This window comes from Salvelinus sp. IW2-2015, linkage group LG4q.1:29, assembly GCF_002910315.2.
Source record: "Salvelinus sp. IW2-2015 linkage group LG4q.1:29, ASM291031v2, whole genome shotgun sequence".
NCBI classification, from domain to species: domain Eukaryota; kingdom Metazoa; phylum Chordata; class Actinopteri; order Salmoniformes; family Salmonidae; genus Salvelinus; species Salvelinus sp. IW2-2015.
In genome coordinates this window covers 792534-819823 of record NC_036842.1, presented here as the reverse complement: position 1 = coordinate 819823, position 27290 = coordinate 792534, and the positions used below count along the sequence as shown (strand labels likewise).

The 27290-nt window shown below is 43.9% G+C and overlaps 1 protein-coding gene across 1 annotated transcript in view; it reads right to left on the bottom strand.

Moving 5' to 3' along the window:
- Positions 1-10400: 10400 nt before the first annotated feature.
- The window catches only part of LOC111961213 (neurogenic locus notch homolog protein 1), a 57593-nt gene continuing 40703 nt past the window's right edge, over positions 10401-27290 (bottom strand). The window contains exons 21-34 of the mRNA XM_023983295.2: positions 25359-25543; positions 21951-22083; positions 21307-21564; positions 21033-21145; positions 20022-20593; positions 19260-19700; positions 18862-19007; positions 16795-17008; positions 16620-16710; positions 16293-16455; positions 14400-14698; positions 13974-14121; positions 13026-13123; positions 10401-12775 (exon numbers count right to left, since the gene is read on the bottom strand). Coding sequence (XP_023839063.1) covers positions 11498-12775; positions 13026-13123; positions 13974-14121; positions 14400-14698; positions 16293-16455; positions 16620-16710; positions 16795-17008; positions 18862-19007; positions 19260-19700; positions 20022-20593; positions 21033-21145; positions 21307-21564; positions 21951-22083; positions 25359-25543 — 4139 coding nt within the window. The 3' untranslated portion in view covers positions 10401-11497. The remainder of the gene's footprint in view (positions 12776-13025; positions 13124-13973; positions 14122-14399; positions 14699-16292; positions 16456-16619; positions 16711-16794; positions 17009-18861; positions 19008-19259; positions 19701-20021; positions 20594-21032; positions 21146-21306; positions 21565-21950; positions 22084-25358; positions 25544-27290) is intronic.

The following is a 27290-nucleotide window of genomic DNA, read 5'->3' as shown; positions in this document are numbered from 1 at the left end:
AGAAATGTGTTGTCACTGAAAAATACTGTCGGCTGCAACTGTCGGCTGCACGGTTAAAACAGTGCACAGTAGTGGAGGCTCCTCAGAGGAAGAAGGGGAGGACCATCCTCCTCAGTGAATTTCATAAAAATAAGTGGCGCCAACTCCGTAGGTTAGCACCATGGTGTAGCCGGAGGACAGCTAGCTTCAGTCCTCCTCTGCGTACATTGACTTCAATACAAAATCTAGGAGGCTTATGGTTCTCACCCCCTTCCATAGACTTACACAGTAATGACTTCCCGAGGACGTCCTCCAGCCTATCAGAGCTTTTGCAGCATGAACTGACATGTTGTCCACCCAATCAGAATATCAGAGAATTAATCTAGTACTGAAAGCATAAGCTACAGCTAGCTAGCACTGCAGTGCATAAAATGTGGTAAGTAGTTGACTCAGAAAGAACATTTTTGAACAAATTACTCCCTAGATCAGCTAGATGCAGGAAAGACGGTATTGAATGTGTCACTGTCACCTTGAGTACTCAAAATTCTGTTGTAAACTTTTCATAGTTTAGGTTGTATGATGGGTAGAGGGAACATTTTAGTATCATGTAGTAGCCTTAACCTATCGATGTTACATTGAGCTGAGTGAATGGAATATGAATGACTCATCAAAATATGCTGTAATAGAAATAAGGCCATGTTGTCTAATATCTTTTCACGTTTGTCTTGAATGTTGTTAATTGGAAAATGCAAAAATAAAATTTTAAAAATAAAAAATAAATAAGGCCATGCTCATAAAAACAAAAATGATCCTCCCTCATCTTAAACGGCACTGACCGCCACTGGTATACAGTAAGTGTGTATTTTGCATTTGTGAAAAGTGCTTTATGTTTCTAGAACCGTATTGCAATTCACGTTTAAGTTTTAGGGCCTAGCTGTACGAGCGCCAAATACAAGCCAATTATGAAAAGCTTTTGGAATCTTGGGCAGAAAGAGTTAACGTCATCCACTGAGGCAAAAAGGACAAAGTCAGAGATCAATTCAATAAGAGAAAAACTGCTAAATGGAGATTTAATGATGGGGCAAGTGTCGGAAGCAGGTGCAGGTGAAACATTTTAATAAAACAAAACCAAGAACACGACACTAACATAAGGCAGAATGCCGATACACAAGAACAATACCACCTGGTGAATGAACCTGGGAGAGTGACATATAAAGGGGAGGATATTATGAAGGTAATGGAGTCCAGATGTGTATCATAATGATTCACAGGTGCGCGTAATGATGAGTGCCAGGTGTGCGTAATGATGAATCCCAGGATCGGTGGTTAGTACTCCAGCGACGTTGTACGGCGGAGGGGAAGAGCAGGAAAGGACGTGACAGGAGAGTTGAAAATTAAGAGAAGGAAGGGCCAGAACAGTAGCCTAATGTTTGGGAAATATGTTGTGTGATGATTGTGTAGTGCTACACAAATTAGACAGTCACAAGACAGGGACTTCAAATATGTTGCATCAAGGGAACTGTAGGCTACTGTTCAGATAAGTTAAATGGAATAGAAGCCTAACTGAAATCTGGACACTGACTGTGGTTCTATAATCTCTTACATAGCCTAATATAATATTAACTCTTGTAGAATTAAGCACTTCTTGCAGTACAATTATAGGCCTACACCAAATGTAAATTTTTACTAGGGAACATAATTGATTAATTTACTTCAGCATCTTGAGAGAATGAATGCGTGGTTAGGGACCATCTGTAAAGGTGCTATCTTTATCGGTATCATAAAAGCTGATAAAATATGCATCCAAGCCAAACTGAAATTATATAAGAAACATGTTTGGTCATTTTCACAGCTTTTAGTTCCCTTAAAAATCGGTCAAACTCATTTGGAAATTGTGCACGGAAAATGTTTAAGTTATTGCATTTTCTTCCCGGTCCTTAAACGTCTTTGCTGCAGGAGAACTTTACCAATGAACTTTACCAAGCATTCTTCTAAGGCAACAAGTAGCCTAATAACAGAAGAGAAGCTGCATGTATCTACAGTAATTATAGACAAGTTGACTAAGAAATTTTGTAAATTATAAGCAGAAACATTGGCCTATCATTTTTTTTTATCCCGCACCTCCTGTCAATAAATCTTTCTGGCATGTACAGCATTTTCTATAGCCCTATTTGCGGGTTAGGGTCAGGTGCAGGTCTCAGATATCACATACAGTCTGGCGGTTTGGGGTGGGTTTTATAGCTGACCTGTGCATCACTAGTAAGTGTAGTGAAAGTGTGGCAATAACAGTGTTTGCTTTCAAAGTCGAGTTCACTTCCCCATTTGGACCTTACTCAAAGCATTATCCTCACGTACATGCAGGCGAAAAGTTTTGAGAATGACACAAATATTAATTTTCACAAAGTCTGCTGCCTCAGTTTGTATGATGGCAATTTGCATATAATCCAGAATGTTATGAAGAGTGATCAGATGAATTGCAATTAATTCCAATGTCCCTCTTTGCCATGCAAATGAACTGAATCCCCCAAAAACATGTCCACTGCATTTCAGCCTGCCACAAAAGGACCAGCTGACATCATGTCAGTGATTCTCTCGTTAACACAGGTGTGAGTGTTGAAAATCGGCTGGAAATCACTCTGTCATGCTGATTGAGTTTGAATAACAGACTGGAAGCTTCAAAAGGAGGGTGGTGCTTGGAATCATTGTTCTTCCTCTGTCAACCATGGTTACCTGCAAGGAAACACGTGCCGTCATCATTGCTTTGCACAAAAAAGGCTTCACAGGCAAGGATATTGCTGCCAGTAAGATTGCACATAAATCAACCATTTATCGGATCATCAAGAACTTCAAGGAGAGCGGTTCAATTGTTGTGAAGAAGGCTTCAGGGCGCCCAAGAAAGTCCAGCAAGCGCCAGGACCGTCTCCTAAAGTTGATTCAGCTGCGGGAATGGGGCACCACCAGTACAGAGCTTGCTCAGGAATGGCAGCAGGCGGGTGTGAGTGCATTTGCACGCACAGTGAGGCAAAGACTTTTGGAGGATGGCCTGGTGTCAAGAAGGGCAGCAAAGAAGCCACTTCTCTCCAGGAAAAACATCAGGGACAGACTGATATTCAGCAAAAGGTACAGGGATTGGACTGCTGAGGACTGGGMTAAYGTCATTTTCWCTGATGAATCCCCTTTCCGATTGTTTGGGGCATCCGGAAAAAAGCTTGTCCGGAGAAGACAAGGTGAGCGCTACCATCAGTCCTGTGTCATGCCAACAGTAAAGCATCCTGAGACCATTCATGTGTGGGGTTGCTTCTCAGCCAAGGGAGTGGGCTCACTCACAATTTTGCCTAAGAACACAGCCATGAATAAAGAATGGTACCAACACATCCTCCGATAGCAACTTCTCCCAACCATCCAGTAACAGTTTGGTGATGAACATTGCCTTTTCCAGCATGATGGAGCACCTGGCCATAAGGCAAAAGTGACTAAGTGAGTAAGTGGCTCGGGGAACAAAACATTGATATTTTGGGTCCATGGCCAGGAAACTCCACAGACCTTAATTCTATTGAGAACTTGTGATCAATCCTCAAGAGGCGGGTGGACAAACAAAAAGCCACAAATTTGGACAAACTCCAAGCATTGATTATGCAAGAATGGGCTGCCATCAGTCAGGATGTGTCCCAGAAGTTAATTGACAGCATCCCAGGGCGAATTGCAGAGGTCTTGAAAAAGAAGGGTCAACACTGCAAATATTGACTGTTTGCATCAACTTTATGTAATTGTCAATAAAAGCCTTTGACACGTATGAAATGCTTGTAATTATACTTCAGTATTCCATAGTAACATCTGACAAAAATATCTGAAGACACTGAGGCAGCAAACTTTGTGAAAATTAATATTTGTGTAATTCTCAACACTTTTGGCCACAACTGTAGAATGTGGATTGTCAATATAGAAGGGCTCTTGTGATAAGAAAGATCCTGTCAGGGTTGGGGCACAGCCTGAGCCAGAACAGGCAAGCTGGGTTTAATTTTTCTCTCTAATGTATTGTATTGGCATTGGTCAGAATCATAAGACTAATTTCCATCTCCCCCCACTAGGTGGCACGTGTTTACCACAAATCAATGCTTTTTTTTCTGACACACACAGACACAAAGGATGATAAGCACATGTTTTCGTTCAAGATCCTAATTGATTGTTATAATTACTACATTGTTTGAAGCAGCTGGATAAATGTATATAAGCCATACATTTGTAAACAGATTCACATTTTCTTAAGGCTTATGCAATCATGTTTTCTCCACAATGGTCCACACTGCTTAATTCTATTGTCTATCTGCCAAACTCCCAACTTATCTCTCAAAGGACAACACAGAAAAATTGCCAATATTGCATAGCTGTTCAAACAACTACAAAGAGTCACCCCACCTCTGTTTTGATAAAAAGCTGAGGGATGGGGCTGGAGAAATGTAAGCACTCTCAAATGTATAGACAATGCTATGGATGCAAGGACTTACCATCAATTGAGATGATTTGGGATGAGTTGGACCACAGAGTAAAGGAAAAGCAGCCAACAAGTGCACAGCATATGTGAGAAATCCTTCAACACTGTTGGAAAAGCATTCCAGGTGAAGCTGGTTGAGAAAATGCCAAGAGTGTGCAAAGCTGCCATCAAGGCAAAGGGTGGCTACCCGCTACCCTACCCTCTGAATCTCAAGTGTAAAATATATTTTGGTTCGTATAACACTTTTTTGGTTACTACATGATTCCACATGTGTTATTTCATAGTTTTGATGTCTTCACTATTATTCTACAATGTAGTGAGTAGGTGAGTAGGTGTTCTAAAACTTTTGACCGGTAGTGAGAACACCCCGTTCATGAAAATTGATAATTCCTACCTTTTTTGGGGGGGGCTTGCCTGTTTTGTATGTTATTTTGGCATTAATATGTGTCACATATCAGTTTGCAAACTGAAATGTGAAAAAATATATATCATTGAGTTAATAAAGCTGCATACAAACACGGTCTCTTTTTTGTTTTCTTGAGTAAAGCATCTCCAAAATGCAGGTGTTTCAGCCTAGCTATAAGAACGTTATATGTACAGTAGCTTTGATTGGACTGACCATGTCAACCACATACTTAAAAAATCTTAGCTAACAGTCATCATCATGTATCAAGTCAACAATCTACTGGCAAATCCTTTTTAATCCTTGTCATATGAAGAGAAATAACGAAGAGAAATTATAGATTAAACGTATCGGTGCTCATCGGCCATTGGACATAAACATTACACAGCAAGTTGGAAATCGCAAATTCAACAATGAGTAGTGTAGAAGGAATCAGTTACAGTGGCTGTGTGGTCCCAAATCTGGGATACATTTTCCCCCCCAATTTTAAAATGATAAACATTCAACATTGGCCATGCTGTCAATGAATAATGATTTGTGCCGCGCAGAAAAACAACTTAACTTGGAACAGCGTAAACTTGACTTCAGTGAGTTCAAGACAACTGGAAGACAACTGGGAATAAACGAGCTCTGACTGTTTTGAACGGTCATTCAACTCAGAATTGTAAATCCGGCCTCTTTCTAGAGCTATGACCTGAAGATCAATGTCGTCATCATGATTCGACGAGTTCCCAGTTGTTTTGAAAGCACCATAAATTCAGAGAATGCCAGACTTTGATGACAAAATTTGCCCACGAAGGACCACCGCGCCACCTTCCTGTTCAAGTGAGCACAGCACAACAAAGTGAGTCAAAAAATGTATTGTATGCTGCTGCATAAATGATATAATATGCCAGGGAGATATGCATACTGTAGATAAGAAAGTAATACTAAGTGTATGTTGTGTAGTAAGATGTGTAGCCCATATGCCTCACCCTAATCATTTGGTCTATTTACCCCTCTTAATTTCACCTGCTGTTTTGACTTGGTGGTGTACATGTAGCCTATAGCCTGTTTTAAAGAAATGTAATCATCGAATATTGTATGAGCTTTCATTGTCTGCTTATATGCCCCCTTTATTTATCCTACAGTTCTGACTTGGTGTACAGGGAAAACACTGTAAAAACAGCCCATGTTCTGAATTCTGTTGCTGTACATTTCAAAAGTGCTAAATATATCATTATATTGACTATGTCCATCCTAGCTCGCTCATTAATGTCTCAATCAAAATGACGGATTGCCTATTATCTTGTTTAAGCATGTCAGCCATATCAGCTATGTTTTTTTTAAAGGCAGTAAATGAGGCTGAATGAACTGTTAAACTGCCAGACATGGCTCCACTGATAGCCAGGTGTAGCAGTGGTAAGATGTTGGGACTGCTGTTGGGACTCTGCTGTTGGGACAGCTTTATGTAGGCCCTAACAGTTTGTGGGCACTGTTTGTCACCGTATTAGCGCAATTAATGTATTGTTTAGTGTTATGTAGTGGCTTTGCTGGCATGCATCCCACTTTTTTTGTTTGTTTGTTGCCCCACCAAGATTTACATGCTAAAATTTCCCCTGGTTCCTACAGACAGTGAGTCCCGTGGCTTGCTATAAAAAAAGCAGGCAGACAGGCATTGAGGCATTCAGTTACTGTTCAATTGCACATTAGAATGGGAAAAACAAGTGACCTAAGCGACTTTGAGCATGGTATGATCGTCAGTGCCAGGCGTGCCCGGATCCAGTATCTGAGAAACGGTCGCCCTCCTGGGCTTTTCACGTACGACAATGTCTAGGATTTACAGAGAATGGTGCGACAAACAAAAAACACCCAGTAAGCGGTAGCCCTGTGGGCGAAAACAGTTTGTTGATGGGAGAAGTCGAAGGAGAATGGCAAGAATCGTGTGTAAGCTAACAGGCTGGCCACAAACAGACAAATAACGGCACAGTACAACAGTGGTGTGCAGAATGACATTTCAGAAAGCACAACTCTTCGATCTTTGTCACGAATGGATATTGCAGCACACAACCATACCGAGTTTCTCTCCTATCAGCTATAAACAAGAAGCAGCTCCAGTGGCCCCGCCCGCGATCACCAACACTGGACAATTGAGGAGTAGAAAAACATTGCCTGGAACCAGTGGCTTGTATTCATGTATACAAAGGGAAGCCAGGCTTCCCCAAATATAAAAAATAAATACAAATAAAAAATGTATCTTTCGTCTCTCTGTTTTCATAATTTTCTGTCAATTCGCAAGTGACTGAATCTCACCAGAGAAATCATCTGAGCGAGGGAAACAGCGCCTCTCTGTCTCAGTATGTGTAGCCCATGTATTTGATGCTGTGTGGGACAAAATAGTATGACATATGCCAGCAAGCATTTGGCTTCCCTTGATGAAAACAATAAAAAAATAATTAGCCAATCAGCGTTGAGCTAAGCTCAACTGTGGGTTGTCCTGGCACAGCAAAACGCCCACCAAACGCCCCCCCACACACCAATCAAATTGGTGAGCAAAAGGTCATCATTGTCAGAAAAACGTGTCTTAATTATCTGTACAGGCCAATGATTACGACGGCGATTCTGACCTAACCATAAATGAATATGTTGCGCAACTGGCCTGAGACGATTGAAGTTCAATATGTAGCCTAGTAGGCTCACGTTAACTAGCTAGCGAACTTAGCTGGTTCATTCGAAGAAGTTAGGCTAGTAAGCATTTTAGCTAGGTAGCCTATGAAAACGAAAAGTAAAAGGGTACAGACCGTTTTGCCAACATGAGAGAGGAGGACGGCTTTGTCGTTCAACTAGTCTACAAGTAGGGTGAGTCCCCCAAAAATGGTTTTCACGCACACACACACAGATAGACAGAAATCAGTATCATGGACAGCCACATGATATTTAGCAACACCGATTGGGCTAAATTGTTTTTGGTATATTGAAGTTTTTCTGCAGTGTATTAAACTAAGTACACTGCTCAAAAAAATAAAGGGAACACTTAAACAACACAATGTAACTCCAAGTCAATCACACTTCTGTGAAATCAAACTGTCCACTTAGGAAGCAACACTGATTGACAATAAATTTCACATGCTGTTGTGCAAATGTAATAGACAACAGGTGGAAATTATAGGCAATTAGCAAGACACCCCCAATAAAGGAGTGGTTCTGCAGGTGGTGACCACAGACCACTTCTCAGTTCCTATGCTTCCTGGCTGATGTTTTGGTCACTTTTGAATGCTGGCGTGCCTTCACTCTAGTGGTAGCATGAGACGGAGTCTACAACCCACACAAGTCGCTCAGGTAGTGCAGCTCATCCAGGATGGCACATCAATGCGAGCTGTGGCAAGAAGGTTTGCTGTGTCTGTCAGCGTAGTGTCCAGAGCATGGAGGCGCTACCAGGAGACAGGCCAGTACATCAGGAGACGTGGAGGAGCCGTAGGAGGGCAACACCAGCAGCAGGACCGCTACCTCTGCCTTTGTGCGAGGAGGAGCAGGCCACAAATGTGCATGTGTCTGCTCAAACGGTCAGAAACAGACTCCATGAGGGTGGGATGAGGCCCGACGTCCACAGGTGGGGTTGTGCTTACAGCCCAACACCGTGCAGGACGTTTGGCATTTGCCAGAGAACACCAAATTGGCAAATTCGCCACTGGCGCCCTGTGCTCTTCACAGATGAAAGCAGCTTCACACTGAGCACATGTGACAGACGTGACAGAGTCTGGAGACGCCGTGGAGAACGTTCTGCTGCCTGCAACATCCTCCAGTATGACCGGTTTGGCGGTGGGTCCTCATGTGTGGGTGGCATTTCTTGGGGGGCCGCACAGCCCTCCATGTGCTCGCCAGAGGTAGCCTGACTGCCATTAGGTACCGAGATGAGATCCTCAGACCCCTTGTGAGACCATATGCTGGTGCGGTTGGCCCTGGGTTCCTCCTAACGCAAACAATGCTAGACCTCATGTGGCTGGAGTGGTCAGCAGTTCCTGCAAGAGGAAGGCATTGATGCTATGGACTGGCCCACCCGTTCCCCAGACTGAATCCAATTGAGCACATCTGGACATCATGTCTCGCTCCATCCACCAACGCCACGTTGCACCACAGACTGTCCAGGAGTTGGCGGATGCTTTAGTCCAGGTCTGGGAGATCCCTCAGGAGACCATCCGCCACCTCATCAGGAGCATGCCCAGGCGTTGTAGGGAGGTCATACAGGCACGTGGAGGCCACACACACTACTGAGCCTCATTTTGACTTGTTTTAAGGACATTACATCAAAGTTGGATCAGCCTGTAGTGTGGTTTTCCACTTTAATTATGATTGTGACTCCAAATCCAGACCTCCATGGGTTGATAAATTTGATTTCCATTGATAATATTTGTGTGATTTTGTTGTCAGCACATTCAACTATGTAAAGAAAAAAGTATTTCATAAGAATATTTCCTTCATTCAGATCTAGGATGTGTAATTTTAGTGTTCCCTTTATTTTTTTGAGCAGTGTATATAGTCGATTTGATTATGTTTAAATTGAAATGGTGCTGAAATAGCAGAGGCAGTGCTCCTGTTGTGGTTCTAAATCAGTAGATTTTTGTTGAGTAAACTGTCAAAATCGTTAACTTGACCATGCTGCAGGTCATATAACAGTTTTTTTACATGCAATATTTGCTTCGTGGACTTCACTGGACAGATGTTGCCCTACGGTTTTGTGAGGAAACAAACATGTGTACTTTGTGTCTTGTACATGTGTCTTTTTTGTCATGGCCTTATTGTATATCACGATGGCGTATGAACGATTGGGTTATAGAGCCAACAACGGTTTATATCAAAACATAGGCTGTAATATTGCTTTTTTTACTGGGATTGGCTTACCTAATGATTTTACCCACGCACCGTTCTAGGCTGGAACATGACAGCGAGTTCAGTTTACTTGAGTGCCGTGTGCAGTTCCCAGACCTCAACCCAAAAGAGCATCTTTGGGATGAGATGGAACGGGCTGTTCACATCATGATTGTACCGCCATCCAATCTGCAGCAACTGCGTGATGCCATCATGGACCAACATCCCTGTTGAACGTTTCCGACATCTTGTAGAATGCCCCGAAGAATTCAGGCTGTTTATGGAGGCAAAGGTGGGTCCGACCCAGGTACTAGATGGGTGTACTTACTATGACTGTGATATGTGGTTGTCCCACCTAGCTATCTTAAGATGAATGCACTAACTGTAAGTGACTCTGTATAAGAGTGTCTGCTAAATGACTAAAATGTAAAGGTAAAAAAAAAAAAACATAAATTGATTTCATATCTATAGGCTACAATGAGATTTTCTGCATTTATCAAAGTCCCATCAGGTAGCCTGATTTCAGATGTGTCCATGTAAACAGGATTAATAGGGAAATCATTCCGTTGCAAAGCATGGAAACGTTCGAATCAAACTGTAATATTCATCTATTGTGGTTAGTCAATCACATTATAGTGTGAATGTAACCATTAATAAATCATAAAACATGTAATCCATAACTGCAAGCTTAACAGTGCCCTTTATTGAATCAAGAAGATATTTGACAGGAAATACTTTTTGTTTGCAAACATTGCATGTACATACACCTTTGAATGACATTTCTTAAAACACTTATCTCTGATCTAGTTTATAAATGTGACATAACAGACACCTATGCCATGCTCCCCACAAAGCGCAGGTGATGTCATCAAACACACAAGAAGAACTTCCTTCTTTCTCTCATACACACACAAAAAGCATCCTCGATTTAGAGGACACTCACTGGGAATCTCACCAAAGATGACATTTTTGCCTTCAAAGGAGCAAAATAACAGTGACACACCATTGTAGAATAAGGCATGTGTAAGATGTAATTTGTCTTTAAGTTTTATCTCATGTCCTGGATGAACTTACCGTTGCACTTTCAGTCAACACAGTTTCCCAGCGGGACTCATCTGGTCCCATTCTAATCCCCCAAACTCATTTTACCACAGACATCAACCGTTAAACTGACAGGGGTGGCATTTTGGACACACTTTAAGACACAGGTTCGATCATCCATCCTCTAGCGCATACTCAGTGTTAAGACTTAATGAATTGTCGTTCAGTAACAAACTTGCTTCAGTTAAAAAAGATGAGGTTATACATCTAATCAATTAATACTGGAACTTTTACAACAAACATTCCCCTGAAAAATATATTATACAAAACATCATAATGACAATGCACTCCCAAAATAAAACAGTGAAAATTGGTGCACGATCCAGTGATGAGAGCAACATAAGACACCAATAAATAGCCAGTGTTCGCACAGTCAGTAGCCTCTGCGTCACGGTAGATAGACATACTCCTTTCCTGACGCCCTGTCCCCAATCTCCCCGCACACACAGCCCAGGTTCCCTTCCAATAAAAAAAAAAAGCAGAAATATAAAAGCATCTTCTTTATATCATGTCAAAAAAGTACATAAATAAAAAATAAAAAAAAACAGTTCTTGTCGTTAGTATAAAAATTGGTAATAAAAAAGGAGAATCTTCAGTCAGGTCAGATGTTCTTGTCCATTGTCCATTTAAAAGTATTTTTGATTTAGTTTTCCTATTGATGAGTTCTTCTGTCCACTCTACTTAAACTGGTTAGGGATAAGGCCCATCTGAGAATGCAAACTCATTGGAGGACTGGAGATACCCTCTGACCAATCAGACATATTGGAATGTGGAGAGGAGCTGGACCATTGGTCAGGGGATCCGGGGGAGGGAGTTAGAAAGGGGTGGTCAGGCACCTGAAGCTGGTGATTGGGTGTGTTGTCTATTGGGCTGGAATAGCTGTGCTGGGAGGGTGGGGTGAGGAACTGTGTGCCGAGAATCTGGGTCTCCTGGGGGAGGATGGTGTGGATGGGGACCGAGCGACCCGCCCCGTTGCCCTGCTGCAGGTCCGAGCCGCTCAGCTCGCTGCTCAGGAAACTCTGGCTCAGGACCTGGCCGGCCGTGGTGGAGTTGGAGTTCTGGTGCTGGAGCTGCGGGTTCTGCCGGGAGTGCATCTGCTGCATGAGGTGGGGCGGCGTGCCCAGATGGCTGGTCTGCAGGCCCTGGTAGCCCATGATCCGGGACAGGGTGGCAGTGGGGACCCCGCGGAGGGGAGCCATCATACCGTGGGACATGGGAAGGCCTTGGTTGAAGCCACCCTGCTGCCCGAGACCCGGGTGCATCCTGGAGTGCCAATCACACTGTCCTCTTCCCCCAGCTCCGCCCATGGCCATAGTGATGGTTCCCTGGCTGCTGGGGCTAGAAACAGGCAGGTGGGACAGGCGGGGAGGGTTCGGGTCAAAGGGCATACGCCCCATGTCCTGCCCCTTGCCCATGCCCATCTGACCCAGGTGGCTGTCTCCACTGCCTTGCAGGTGGTTGAACGACATGGGCGGAGACTGCTGGAATGGCGATGTCATTGGCGGCGACGCCACGTCGGACAGGTACCCGTGGGGCGACTCCAGGGAGTCGACGGGCGAGAGAACGGCTGAGCTGTCCAGCAGACTGCCCTTCCCGTCCAGGGACTTCTTCTTCCGTATCCTCATATCTTTGCCACCATCCTTCCCTCCAGAGCCTGGCTTGCGGACCTTCTTGCCTGGGGCGGTGGGCTTGAGGCTGCCCAGGTATCCGTTGGGGGAGCACAGAGGAGGGGACAGGCTGGTGGCGCTCAGGGTCCCATTATGGAGCCCTGGGCTCCTCACCAGGTTGTATTCATCGAGCAGACGGATGATGTCATGGTGCATTCGCTCCTGGGCGATGTCCCGGGGCAGCTGGTCCAGGTGGTCGGTGATCTCACGGTTGGCAAAGTGCTCCAGCAGTACCTTGGCCGTCTCATAACTGCCCTCTCTGGCTGCCAGAAAGAGAGGAGTTTCCTCCTAGAGAGACAGAAAACAGTGCGTGAGAAAATGTTTATACAATACTTAATTTTACATTCGATTGTGATTATTCTTTGATCCCTTGAACAATGGTGGCATTTACTGGAATGGCATTGCACAATCAGCGTTTAGTATTTTTTCTCAACATTTCGAAATACACCATTGCGCATGTAACAATTACACACATAACTACACAAGTTGGCAAATAGTAGTTTCACTAGTGTGTCAACTAGTGTGATATGTTTTTCACCTTGTTGTTCTGCATGTCTTTGTTGGCGCCATTCTTCAACAACACCATGGCAGCATCCACGTTGTTGACAGCTGAAGCCCAATGAAGGGCAGATTTACCTGGAGAAAAAATTAAAATAAATAAAAGGATGGATGATTTAATACAAAAGCAAATAACCTGCACATTCCTAGACCATGAGGGCCATAGTCCATGAAGATGGGTCAGCCGGTTAAGGGCAAATCTCAAATTACACCCATTCCCTTAGTACACTGTGTGGGAGATATGTGAATGTGAATAGAACCAAAGTAAATTCAGTGTGACACGGAACCCAAACCGGCTGCGGGCATGCGCCATCGTGCATACATTTATTTTGTCCCCCCACACCAAACGCGATCACGACACGCAGGTTAAAATATCAAAACAAACTCTGAACCAATTATATTAATTTGGGGACAGGTCGAAAAACATGAAACATTTATGGCAATTTAGCTAGCTAGCTTGCACTTTCTAGCTAATTTGTCCTATTTAGCTAGCTTGCTGTTGATAGCTAATTTGTCCTGGGATATAAACATTGAGTTGTTATTTTACCTGAAATGCACAAGGTCCTCTACTCCACCAATTAATCCACACATAAAACGGTCAACCGAATCGTTTCTAGTCATCTCTCATCCTTCCAGGCCTTTTCTTCTCTTGACTTTATATTGCGATTGGCAACTTTCATAAATTAGGTGCATTACCGCCACTGACCTCGTTTGTCTTCAGTCACCCACGTGGGAGAGGCAGGACTTGCAGCGCGATCTGCATCACAAATAGAACTGACTTCTATTTTAGCCCTTGCTCGTTGGCGCGCAGATGCTCGTTGGCGTGCGTGAGCAGTGTGGGTGCAATAATTGAATAATATAGATTTCTAAATTTATTTTGCAACGCTCACGCACGCGACGCGAGTGGTGTAGTCAGCCTGTAACCTACCAAAGTCATCGATGGCGTTGGCATCAGCATGGCAGTTGATAAGCTCATCCACCATTCCTTCCACAGCCAATCGGGCAGCCAGGATCAGAGGAGTCGTTCCATCATGCATGCGGGCGTCAAGATCAGTTGCCCGATTCCGGATCAGAATCTGAACGAAAAGACAGACACCTTAAGTGAACATGTACAGGCTAAATCTGAGAGCAAAGTCCAAATACTTAACTGGTAATAAGGAATGCTACATATGGTATATAATAGCATTTTCAATTCATGTAAATTCACCTTTTTGCACATGCTTTAGAAAAGCATTTTGATAGTCCACAAATGAAAAGTGGCATATAAAATGAATGTATTTATTAATTCAGAGTAGCACTATGCTAAGTATGTAGCACTACTAGAGTACTGTAGTAGTTTAGAGAACTCTGGTACCTGGAAGACTCCCTGTGCGTCTGCAGCCACAGCGGCGTGCAGTGGAGTGCGCCCCATGTTGTCCTGGACGTTGGCGTCGGCGGTGGACTCCAGCAGTCGCTTGGCGGCGTCGGAACGGGCGTAGCGGGCGGCAAGGTGAAGAGCGGTCTCGCCTGTGCGGTCCGTCTGGTTGTGCAGGTTGGCGCCCTGGTAGATGAAGTCAGAGATTATCTCAGCCGAAGGGTCCTCCTCCTCCTCACTGTTCCCCATCTCCAAGCCTCCCCCGCTGCACGATGCGATCATTAGAGGAGTGAAACCGTCTGAGAGATGGGAGGTGGATAGAGAGAAAAAAACACACATTAGGACAAAGGGCAAATACTTGATTTAAACTGAGTGGCACTCCAGTCTCCTTTTCTTCTCATTTAACACCTGGTTTACTTAACAATAGGTGGGCATGGGGGTGTTGGCCTTTGCTCTTTTGTTTTAGTTATTGCTCCTCTATCGTCCCTCAAGCAAGGGGGGAGGCCAATATCATCACAAATTCCCACAAATTCCAATTTTTTTTAATCACTGGAGGACGTCTTTAATGTTACTTCTAAACAAGTCATGTGACAGGGGGGTATGACACAGACACTATATAGGCCCCCCATATCAGACGTCATCCAGCTACTCCATCCAAGAGGGGGAGATCAACAATTTGTGATTGTGGAGGCCAGGTCATCTGATGAAGCATTCCATCACTCTCCTTGGTCAAATAGCCCTTACACAGGCTGGAGGTGTGTTGGGTCATTGTCCTGTTGAAAAACAAATGATAGTCCCACTAAGCGCAAACCAGATGGGATGGCATATCGCTGCAGAATGCTGTGGTAGCCATGCTGGTTAAGTGTGCCTTGAATTCTAAATAAATCACTGTCACCAGCATAGCACCCCCACACCATCACACCTCCTTCTCCATGCTTCACGGTGGGAACATCACATGCAGAGAGATCATCCATTCACCTACTCTGTGCCTCACAAAGACACAGCGGTTAGAACCAAAAATCTGAAATTTGGACTCCAGACCAAAGGACAGATTTCCACCAGTCTAATGTCCATTGATCGTTTTCTTGGCCCAAGCAAGTCTCTTCTTCTTAATTGTGTCCTTTAGTAGTGGTTTCTTTGCAGCAATTCGACCATGAAGGCCTGATTGACGTAGTCCCCTCTAAACAGTTGATGTTGAGATGTGTCTGTTCCTTGAACTCATTTATTTGGGCTGCAATTTCTGAGATTGGTCACTCTAGTGAACTTATCCTCTGCAGCAGAGGTAACTCTGGGTCTTCCTTTCCTGCGGCGGTCCTCATGAGAGCCAGTTTCATCATAGCGCTTGATGGTTTTTGCAACTGTACAAGTTCTTGACATTTTCTGCATTTACTGACCTTCATGTCTTAAAGTAATGACGGACTGTCATTTCTCTTTGCTTATTTGAGCTATTCTTGCCATAATATGCACTTGGTATTTTACAAAATAGGGCTATCTTCTGTATTTCACTCCTACCTTGTCACAACACAACTGATTGGCTCAAACACATTAAGGAAAGAATTTCCACAAATTAACTTTTAACAAGGCACACCTGTTAATTGAAATGCATTCCAGGTGACTACCCCATAAAACTGGTTGAGAGAATGCCAAGAGTGTGCAAAGCTGTCATCAAGGCAAAGGGTGGCTACTTTGAAGAATCTCAAATATATTTTGATTTGTTTAACACTTTCTTGGTTACTACATGATTCCATATGTGTTATTTCATAGTTTTGATGTTTTCACTATTATTATATAGTAAAAATAAAGAAAAACCCTGGAATGAGTAGGTGTGTCCAAACTTTTGACTGGTACTGTATATAGAGAGAAAAAAAAGAGCAGAGGGAGATCCTCACACACCTGGGCCTCGGACATTGACGTCCATGCAGTCATTCTCGATCTCTCCCTGGGGAGGCGTGGGGGCGATGGAAGGGATCCGCAGATCAGCCGCGTCCAGGTGTTGCTGGGTCCACTGTCTGTGGTCAGTGCGGTCATCTAGGTCCAACATTGCCTGCTCCTCAAACTAACACAGAGACAAACATGGTCCATCAACTATCGTACAAAAGATCCAATAAACGAATACAGGGCAACACAATCTCTGTGACCACACAATACACATTATGTGTACACTATTTTATACATTTAGTGGTTGTACATGGTCTGTGTAGGTTTCAGATGCTCTCTTACCCTAAAGCGTCTCGAGTCTGGCTCCTCCTCTCCCCACAATCCATTCTGGCTGTCGTCCATCAGAGAAATGTCCAAAATGTTCTTCAGTGGCCTGATGGACATAGGAAAGACCAGTTAGATAAGCCACACATGAAAAGACACACACACACAAACACGCACGCACGCACGCACTTACTTGAGTCCCACAGAGTCCTCTCCTACGGGCTCTCTGCGTTTCTTCTTGCTGGGCTCAGACACTTTGAAGCCCTCAGGGAACCAGAGCTGTCCGTGCTCCCGTCGGCGTTTACGTGACACCAGCACCCCCAGGCAGATGAAGCCCAGTACAGCCAGCCCCAGGAACACCACGTACATGGGGTATAGCTCAGAGGATGCAGGGGTGGGCTGCACACCTGGGAGAGAGGGGCAGGGAGAGTACAGCATGTCAGAATGAGGACACAACTGTTGTACTATGTATGTAATTCTTACAGTTGAAGTCGGAAGTTTACATACACTTAGGCTGGAGTCATTAAAACTCGTTTTTCCAACCACTCCACAAATTTCTTGTTAACAAACTATAGTTTTGGCAAGTCGGTTAGGACATCTACTTTGTGCATGACACAAGTCATTTTTCCAACAATTGTTTACAGACAGATTATTTCACTGTATCACAATTCCAGTGGGTCAGAAGTTTACATACACTAAGTTGACTATGCCTTTAAATAGCTTGAAAAATTCCAGTAAATGTCATGGCTTTAGAAGCGTCTGATAGGCTAATTGACATAATTTGAGTCAATTGGAGGTGTACCTGTGGATGTATTTCAACGCCCACCTTCAAACTCAGGGCCACTTTGCTTGACATCATGGGAAAACCAAAGAAAAATAGCCAAGTCCTCAGAATTTTCTTTTTTGAACCTCTGGTTCAGCCTTGGGAGCAATTTCCAAACGCCTGAAGGTACCATGTTCATCTGTACAAACAGTAGTATGCAAGTATAAACACCACGGGACCACGAAGCCGTCATACCGCTCAGGAAGGAGACGCGTTCTGTCTCCTAGAGATGAACATACTTTGGTGCGAAAAGTGCAAATCAATCCCAGAACAACAGCAAAGGACCTTGTGAAGATGCTGGAGGAAACAGGTACAAAAGTATTGACATAACCTGAAAGGCCGCTCAGCAAGTAAGAAGCCACTGCTCCAAAACCAAAGCCAGACTATGGTTTGCAAATGCACATGGGGACAAAGATCGTACTTTTTGGAGAAATGTCCTCTGGTCTAATGAAACGAATGACCATCATTATGTTTGGAGGAAAAAGGTGGACGCTTGCAAGCCGAAGAACACCATCCCAAACGTGAAGCACGGGGGTGGCAGCATCATGTTGTGGGGGTGCTTTGCTGCAGGAGGGACTGGTGCACTTCACAAAATAGATGGCATCATGAGGGATGAAAATTATGTGGATATATTGAAGCAACATCTCAAGACATCAGTCAGGAAGTTTAAGCTTGGTCGCAAATGGGTCTTCCAAATGGACAATGACCCCAAGCATTCTTCCAAATTGTGGCAAAATGGCTTAAGGACAACAAAGTCAAGGTATTGGAGTGGCCATCACAAAGTCCTGACCTCAATCCTATAGAAAATTTGTGGGCAGAACTGAAAAAGCGTGTGCGAGCAAGGAGGCCTACAAACCTGACTCAGTTACACCAGCTCTGTCAGGAGGAATGGGCCAAAATTCACCCAACTTATTGTGGGAAGCTTGCGAAAGGCTACCCGAAACGTTTGACCCAAGTTAAGCAATTTAAAGGCAATGCTACCAAATACTATTTGAGTGGATGTAAACTTCTGACCCATTGGGAATGTGATGAAAGAAAGAAAAGCTGAAATAAATCACTCTCTCTACTATTATTCTGACAATTCACATTCTTAAAATAAAGTGGTGATCCTAACTGATCTAAGACAGGGAATTTTTACTAGGATTAAATGTCAGGAATTGTGAAAAACTGAGTTTAAATGTATTTGGCTAAGGTGTATGTAAACTTCCGACTTCAACTGTATGTGCTCTACGTCTGTCTATGTGAATATCTGTATATTGGCATGCTGTATGACACACATTTTTCCTAATGGATGCATATAAAGTCACCATCATCTAAATCACAAGCATTAAAGTAGTTATTAGCCTATTTTCATAATTTCAGTCATATTTTATGAAGGAGAGACATTTTTTAATGGAGAATATTTCAGCTGGAGAGATACTGTATGTTGCTACTTACTGGTGACTGCCTCGATGTAAGGAACATTGAGATTCCCGCTGGAGGCCAGTGCTCCCAGGAACGCGGCGACGTCGGTGGCGCTCTGGAAGCATTCCGTGGACTGCTGGTAGCACTGGCGGTTATCAATCTCCAGGTATACCACCGACCTATCAAAGAAGGGGAGAGTTAATTCAACCAATAATAGGGAAGGAAAGGATTCACTTGACCAATCAGGTCAACTTCTGACACTCCTCTCGAATATCAAATCTAAGGAAAATTCTTTGGAAAGACTCAACAAGTAATGTTTGAGTGAGTGTTTTGTGTGAGTGAGCGAGCGACTGTGGGTGCATTCGTGTGTGCATCATTGAATGCGTGTGACTGAGCAATGTATAACAAAATGAACAAGTGTGTGTACCTACCCTTTGACCTGCATGAGGTCCAATTCTCGGCGCTGGCGGGGCAGGTTCACCATGGACCCCACGCTCTCCTTCACCTGGCCCAGCATGTTGGCCGGCACGACCGCCCAGTCGGGCCAGCTGTCGGTGGAACGCTTCACGTTGTGCTTGGCCAGCTCCTGCTCGCTGCCATAGTAGGGGAACACCATGGGCTCTCCGTTTGCGTCGCGCCGGAACACCACGTTGGTGTGCAAAACGCTGCTGAGCTCACGGAGGAACGTGGATAAACCATTTTTTAGCTGCTCGGGGGGGATGTGGACCACAAGGACCAGGTGGCCGTCAGCTAGCTTCTCGGGCATGTTGTTGGCGCAGTCCAGGCCGTCCCACTCGCACTCTGCGTTGTTACAGCCCTGGTCGCAGTGGCCGTCCGCATAGTGGTCCTTACAGTACTGGTCATACAGCGGGCTGGGGAGAGGGAGCATTAACATGGACAATATTAGGATTAGCACTTAAGTTAACTAAAGACAGAGGACTTGGATGAGGTCGCAATGTAGATAGAAAAGTCGGTAGGTTAGAAAAGATGACTTGCATAGGTAGACTTGTAAGGAGTTGGAAGTAGACAATGTTCATTATTCTTACAAACACAACATATCATCCTTCTTACATGGTTGAATATGTTTTAATAATCATCTGAGAGTGAAACAGGTTTGAGACTGGGCATAGTGAGATCGTGAGAGGTTGAGATGGAACATAGGATATAGGAATTCGAGCCGGACTGAGACTCACTTGCACTGTCCCTCCTGTCCCTGGCAGTCGAAGCCGTCGTAGAGACACCCAGGGCTTTTGCACTGCTCGTCGCACTTCCCGTCATTGAAGTACCGCCAGCACTGCAGAGCCGCCGAGCAGTTCTGCCATGGGTCATCGAAGTTGAGTGAGCAGTCGCCGCCGTCCCAGCCGCAGGCGTGGTTGTTGCACAGCGAGTCACAGATGTGGTTGCCCGCCCACTCGTCGCACTGCGGGATCTCGCAGCTCACCTCTACCTCGGGTGGTGGTGTGATGTCCCGGCCGAACCCACCGGGAAAGGAGTAATCAAGGATGTGGCAGAGCAGGCCATTGAAGTTGTTCGGGCAGCTGCAGTGGAAGAAGGGTGCATCGGGGGTTCTCTGGCAAGTGCCCCCGTTGTAGCAGTGGTTGACGTTGCAGGGGCTGTTCGTGGGAGTCTGGCACTCGGGGCCGGTAAAAGCCGCGGGGCACAAGCAACGAGGGCTCAGGTGGCCGGAGACACAGGTGCCACCATTTCTGCAGTTGAGGCTACCACAGAAGCGTGAGTCGTATTCGCAGGAGGAGCCTGTGTAACCCTGGATAAGACAGAGATAGGCGAGATGAGGTTGTGCCTCAAAACAGTCTGTTGGCACGCACACTTACTTTGCGTCGCCAAACCGCTCCCTTTCCACAAAGATATACAAAAAAAGAGACTGAAAGTTAATCAAAACACATGAATAATGATGCTTAATTGTGGCTAGAAATACAGAGGGAACTAGGGGCTGTCCTAACAGCCCCTAACAGCCACACCATATTCCCTTTTCTCTAAATGGGGAACATGTTGCCATTATGGCCAGGGTGAGGTCCACAGTTTGTGGTCTGGTCAGTGGAGTGTGGCTCAGTTGGTAGAGCAAGGCGCTCGCAATGCCAGGGTTGTAGGTTCGCTTTCCACGGGGACCAGTACAAAAATGTAAGCACTCACTACCGCTCTGGATGAGAGTGTCTGTTAAATGACTAACATGTAAATGTGCTCACCGGTGGGCATTTGCAGATGAATCCGTCAGGGTTGTTACTGGCCACTGCACACATTCCTCCGTTCCTACATGGTCTCCCCTTACAGCCATCAAACACCTTGTCACAGCGCTGGCCTGGAGTTAAGAAGAGAGAGGGAGAACGATGTGTGTTATTTATGTACATTGCAAATGTGTGGACAATGTTTTTTTTTTTTTTTTTTTTGCATTGTTGTGTCAATCGGTCATAAACACAGAATAATCCAATTTATTTGAGGTGCGTAGGGTATGGTCAGTACCTGTGTATCCAGTGCGACACTCGCAGCGGTAGCTGTTGGTGAGCTGGACACAGTTGTAGGAGCCTCGCAGGTCGCAGGGGTCCGACAGGCACTCGTTGACGTCACCCTCGCAGCGCTCCCCAACGTAGCCAGCGGGGCACATGCAGTGGTAGCCCCCCACTCTGTCCACACACTGACCCTTGTTGAAACACTTGGGCTCATTGGTCAGAGGGTCCGTAGAAGGGTTACAGTCATCCAGGTTGATCTCACAGTGAATGCCTGGGGAAAGGGTGGGCTGAGGATTAGCATTCAGGATTAGACCCACCCGTTGTATAATATCAAGTGTATGGACCAGGTCTCCCTTGAGTAGGGTTGCGCAATTCTGGAAACTTTCAATACATTTCCAGATTATCTTGACATCCAGGTTGGAGGACTCCCGGGAATCAGGAGGGAATAAGCAGGAAATACGGAAGAACAGTATTACATGTAATTCTATGTAATTTAGCATAGAGCTCCACTTAGTCTACTACTGCATGGTTCTACATGACTAATATGCTGCTACTAACTGTTCTGTGCTTGCTTTTCAGTGGTAGACTGTAGACGGATGAGAGCTTCATAGAGATTTTTATGAGATGGCTGGTGTGTGTGTGTGTGCTAATGTGTACCTTGTGTTCCTCTGGGACAGGAGCATTTGTAGGTGTTTATGAGGTCGATGCAGGTGCCCCCGTGCTGACAGGGCTGAGACAGACATTCGTTGATCTCCTTGGAGCAGTTCACCCCGTGGTACCCAGGAAGACACTGACAGAGACAAACCGGACCAAAACCATTCAAATACCAGAGAAATTAAGTACTAACTTAAACACGATTCAAGATACCCAGCATTGCTCTACTTTCACACTGTTCTAATATCAAGTGTATGGACCAGGTTTCCCTTGAGTAGGGTTGCACAATTCTGGAAACTTTCAATAAATTCCCAGATTTTCCCAAAATCCTGGTTGGAGGATTCCGGATTTCCAACCAGGATTTCTGGATAATCTGGGAATTTATTGAAAATTTCCAGAATTGTGCAACCCTACTCAAGGGAAACCTGGTCCATACACTTGATTTTATACAACGGGTGGGTCTAATCCTGAATGCTGATTGATTAAAACCGCATTTCAGCCGGTGTCTATTCCACAAATTACCACTTGCTAAATCTGTGACGTTAAAATGCTTGTCACATCAGCCCAGCCAGGCAATTTATAAACTTGACCTCCACTATAAAAAGCATCTAGACATTATCTCACATTTCATTTAAACCAACATTTTGCTTTCAACAGCGGATATTTGTATAAATCTTGCTATCTATCTCTCCAACATTTGCAACACTGTTTCAATATTGAAATTCGATCTCCTGCTGTCCCATAGTAATGAACATGTCGGGAGTCAGGACGAGACAGACAGGAAGACAGCTTTTCTCAGCCAGTCAAAATCTGGAATCAGCTGGCATCATTTTTATGGATATATACAAAAAAAATTATATTGAAAAAAGTAATTTGCAGTCTTTCCAGCTTCAGTTTGAAGTGATTGTGTTACTGTAGCTTTGTTGTTGGCTAGCTCCTCTGAACAACAGTGTTCACATTTTCTAGGCCAGGCGAAATAGTGCCTCATTAGCTCATTGTGATGGATGTATCCAAATAAATGTCAATAGAAAAACAGCTTAAACAAATGCAAATGCAGCTACTTTGCTGTTATTCTGGCTGCACTTTTGACGTGACTGTAAATTAGCCGTAGGTGGCTAGCTAGCAAGCAAGGGATAAGAACGTTTCCAGCCAGTATGGCAATGGAACATTTAGAACGAACGACTGGGCCACGTGAATAGATACAGAACAAAAAGACGGAACGACTGGGTCGCGTCTCTAGCAACCCTAGATTTGTGTTGGGACTACAGTTGAAGTCGGAAGTTAAACTCAGTTTTTCACAATTCCTAACATTAATCCTAGTAAAAAGTCACTGTCTTAGGTCCGTTAGGATCACCACTTTATTTTAAGAGTGTCAAATGTCAAGAATTATTTCTTTCAGCTTTTATTTCTTTCATCACATTCCCAGTGGGTCAGAAGTTTACATACATTCAATTAGTATTTGGTAGCATTGCCTTTAAAATTGTTTAACTTGGGTCAAATGTTTCAGGTAGCCTGCCACAATAATTTGGGTGAATTGCCTCCTTGCTCGCACACGCTTTTTCAGTTCTGCCCACACATTTTCTATAGGATTGAGGTCAGGGCTTTGTGATGGCCACTCCAATACCTTGACTTTGTTGTCCTTAAGCCATTTTGCCACAACTTTGGAAGTATGCTTGGGGTCATTATCCATTTGGGAGATCCATTTGCAACCAAGCTTTAACTTCCTGACTGATGTCTTGAGATGTTGCTTCAATATATTCACATAATTTTCCTCCCTTCATGATGCCATCTATTTTGTGAAGTGCACCAGTCCCTCCTGCAGCAAAGCACCCCCACAACATGATGCTGACACCCCCGTGCTTCACGTTTGGGATGGTGTTCTTCAGCTTGCAAGCCTCCCCCTTTTTCCTCCAAACATAACGATGGCCAAATCGTGGCCTGCTGGAGGTCATTTTGCAGGGCTCTGGCAGTGCCCCTCCTTGCACAAAGGCGGAGGTAGCGGTCCTGCTGCTGGGTTGTTGCCCTCCTACGGCCTCCACGTCTCCTGATGTACTGGCCTGTCTCCTGGTAGCGCCTCCATGCTCTGGACACTACGCTGACAGACACAGCAAACCTTCTTGCCACAGTTCGCATTGATGTGCCATCCTGGATGAGCTGCACTACCTGAGCCACTTGTGTGGGTTGTAGACTCCGTCTCATGCTACCACTAGAGTGAGAGCACCGCCAGCATTCAAAAGTGACCAAAACATCAGCCATGAAGCATAGGAACTGAGAAGTGGTCTGTGGTCACCACCTGCAGAATTACTCCTTTTTTGGGGGTGTCTTGCTAATTGCCTATAATTTCCACATTTTGTCTATTCCATTTGCACAGCAGCATGTGACATTTATTGTCAATCAGTGTTGCTTCCTAAGTGGACAGTTTGATTTCACAGAAGTGTGATTGACTTGGAGTTACATTGTGTTGTTTAAGTGTTCCCTTTATTTTTTTGAGCAGTGTATATACCTTTGTACCTGTTTCCTCCAGCATCTTCACACGGTCCTTTGCTGTTGTTCTGGGATTGATTTGCACTTTTTGCACCAAAGTACGTTCATCTCAAGGAGACAGAACGCGTCTCCTGCCTGAACGGTATGACGGCTGTGTGGTCCCACGGTGTTTATACTTGCGTACTATTGTTTGTACAGATGAACGTGGTACCTTCAGCCATTTGGAAATTGCCCCCAAGAATGAACCAGACTTGTGGAGGACTACAATTTTTTTTCTGAGGTCTTGGCTGATTTATTTCGATTTTCCCATGATGTCAAGCAAAGAGGCACTGAGTTTGAAGGTAGGCCTTGAAATACATCCACAGAAACACACCTCCAATTAACTAAAATGATGTCAATTAGCCTATCAGAAGCTTCTAAAGCCATGACAGAATTTTCTGGAATTTCCCAAGCTGTTTAAAGGCACAGTCAACGCAGTGTATGTAAACTTCTGACCCAAAGGAATTGTGATACAGTGAATTCTAAGTGAAATAATCTGTCTATAAACAATTGTTGGAAAAATGACTTGTGTCATGCATAAAGTAGATGTCCTAACCGACTTGCCAAAACTATAGTTAATTAACAAGAAATTTGTGGAGTGGTTGAAAAACAAGTTTTAATGACTCCAACCTAAGTGTATGTAAACGTCCGACTTCAACTGTATATCTTGTGGAAGGATGAAATAGCAACGGTTTCATCTTGAATTTTGACACCCTACCACCCTTGAAAGAAAGAGAGATTATACTGTAGCTCACCAAGTGGCGGAGCTGTCGTTTTTGTTGTGCTTGGAATTACGGAGTGGGCATATAACTGCGTAAATGAATGATAACAAATGAATAATAATTGATGTTTGTGTTGATTAAGCTTTGCTAGCTAGAGCATATATACCTCACAACTGTACCCTCCCAGGTAGTCTGTGCAGGTGGCACCGTTCTGGCAAGGGTTGGGGGCGCACTCGTCCACCTGTTCCTGGCAGTAGCTGCCCATGTAGCCCGCCTGGCAGCGGCAGTAGTGGGTGTTGCCAGCATCCAGACACTGGCCCGAGTTACGACACAGGAGAGCCACCTCCACACCTTCAGACAAGAGGGGGGGGTGGGTGGGGGGAGATATTAGCTATACAGTAACATATATACACTCACACAGCATACAAAAACACACAAACATGCTCTTACCATCCCCTAACCATTCTGTATTGGTCAGTTTTACATGCAAAACTGGATCTTTGTCTGCTTGGCCTAGAGATGGTCATAGAGTGTGTGCGCAGAACAATGTGCTCTGTCTCGCCTAAATTAACAGTCTAATAGTTACATATAATGTCTTCAGAAAGTATTCATACTCCTTGACTTATTCCACATTTTGTTGTGTGAATAAAAAAGTATATATATTTAAAAAAATACATCTCACATATCTACACACAATACATCTAAAAATGTAATGGATTTTTGGGGAAATGAAATACAGAAATATTTAATTTACATAAGTATTCACGCCCGAGTCAATATACGTTAGAATAATCTTTGGCAGTAATTACAGCTGTGAGGCTTTCTGGATAAGTCTATAAGAGCTTTGCACACCTGGATTGTACAATATTTGCCCATTATTCTTTTCAAAATGCTTCAAGCTTTGTCAAATTGATCATTTCAAGACAACCATTTTCAAGTCTTGCCATAGATTTTCAAGCAGATTTAAGTCTAAACTAACTCTGACACTCAGGAACATTCACTGTCTTCTTGGTAAGCAACTCCAGTATATATTTGGCCTTGTGTTTAGGTTATTGTCTTGCTGAAAGGTGAATGAATTTCCCAGTGTCTGGTGGAAAGCAGACTGAACCAGGTTTTCCTCTAGGATTTTGTCTGTGATTAGCTCCATTCCATTTCTTTTTCATCCTGAAAAACTCAGCAGTCTTTAACAATTACATGCATACCCATAACATTATGCAGCCACCACTATGTTTGAAAATATGGAGAGTGGTACTCAGTAATGTGTTGTATTGGATTTTCCCCAAGCATAAAACTTTATATTCAGCACAAAAAGTTAATTGCTTTGCAAATTTTTTGTTGTTGCAGTATTACCTTAGTGCCTTGTTGCAAAAACAGAATGCATGTTTTGGAATATTTGTATACTGTATAGGCTTCCTTCTTTTCACTCTGTCAATTAGATTGGCATTGTGGAGTAACTACAACGTTGTTGATCCATCCTCAGTTTTCTTCTATCGCAGCCATTAAACTGTTTTAAAGTCACCATTGGTCTCAAGTTAAAATGCCCGAGCGGTTTCCTTCCACTCTGGCAACTGAGTTAGGAATGACGCCTGTATATTTGTAGTGACTGGGTGTATTGATACACCATCCAAAGTGTAATTTATATCTTCACCATGCTCAAAGGGATATTTAGTGTCTGCTTTATTTTAATTGTATTTTTTTAACCCATCTACTGTTCCTTGCGAGGCATTGGAAAACCTTCCTGCTCTTTGTGGTTGAATCTGTGTTTGAAATTCACTGCTCTACTGAGGGACCTTACAGATAATTGTATGCGTGGGGTACAATTTTACTTCTGAACTTATTTAGGCTTGCCATAACAAAGGGGTTGAATACTTATTGACTCAAAACATTTCAGATGTTCATTTTTTATACATTTGTAAAAATGTCCAAAAACATAATTCCACTTTGACATTAAAGGGTATTGTGTCTAGGCCAGTGACCAACAATCTTAATTTAATCAATTTCAAATTCTGTCTGTAACACAACAACAACAAAAAAGTTAGGGGGGGGATACTTTCTGAAGGCACTGTATACTTTGAATTGTTTTTACTCTGTGTGCTTT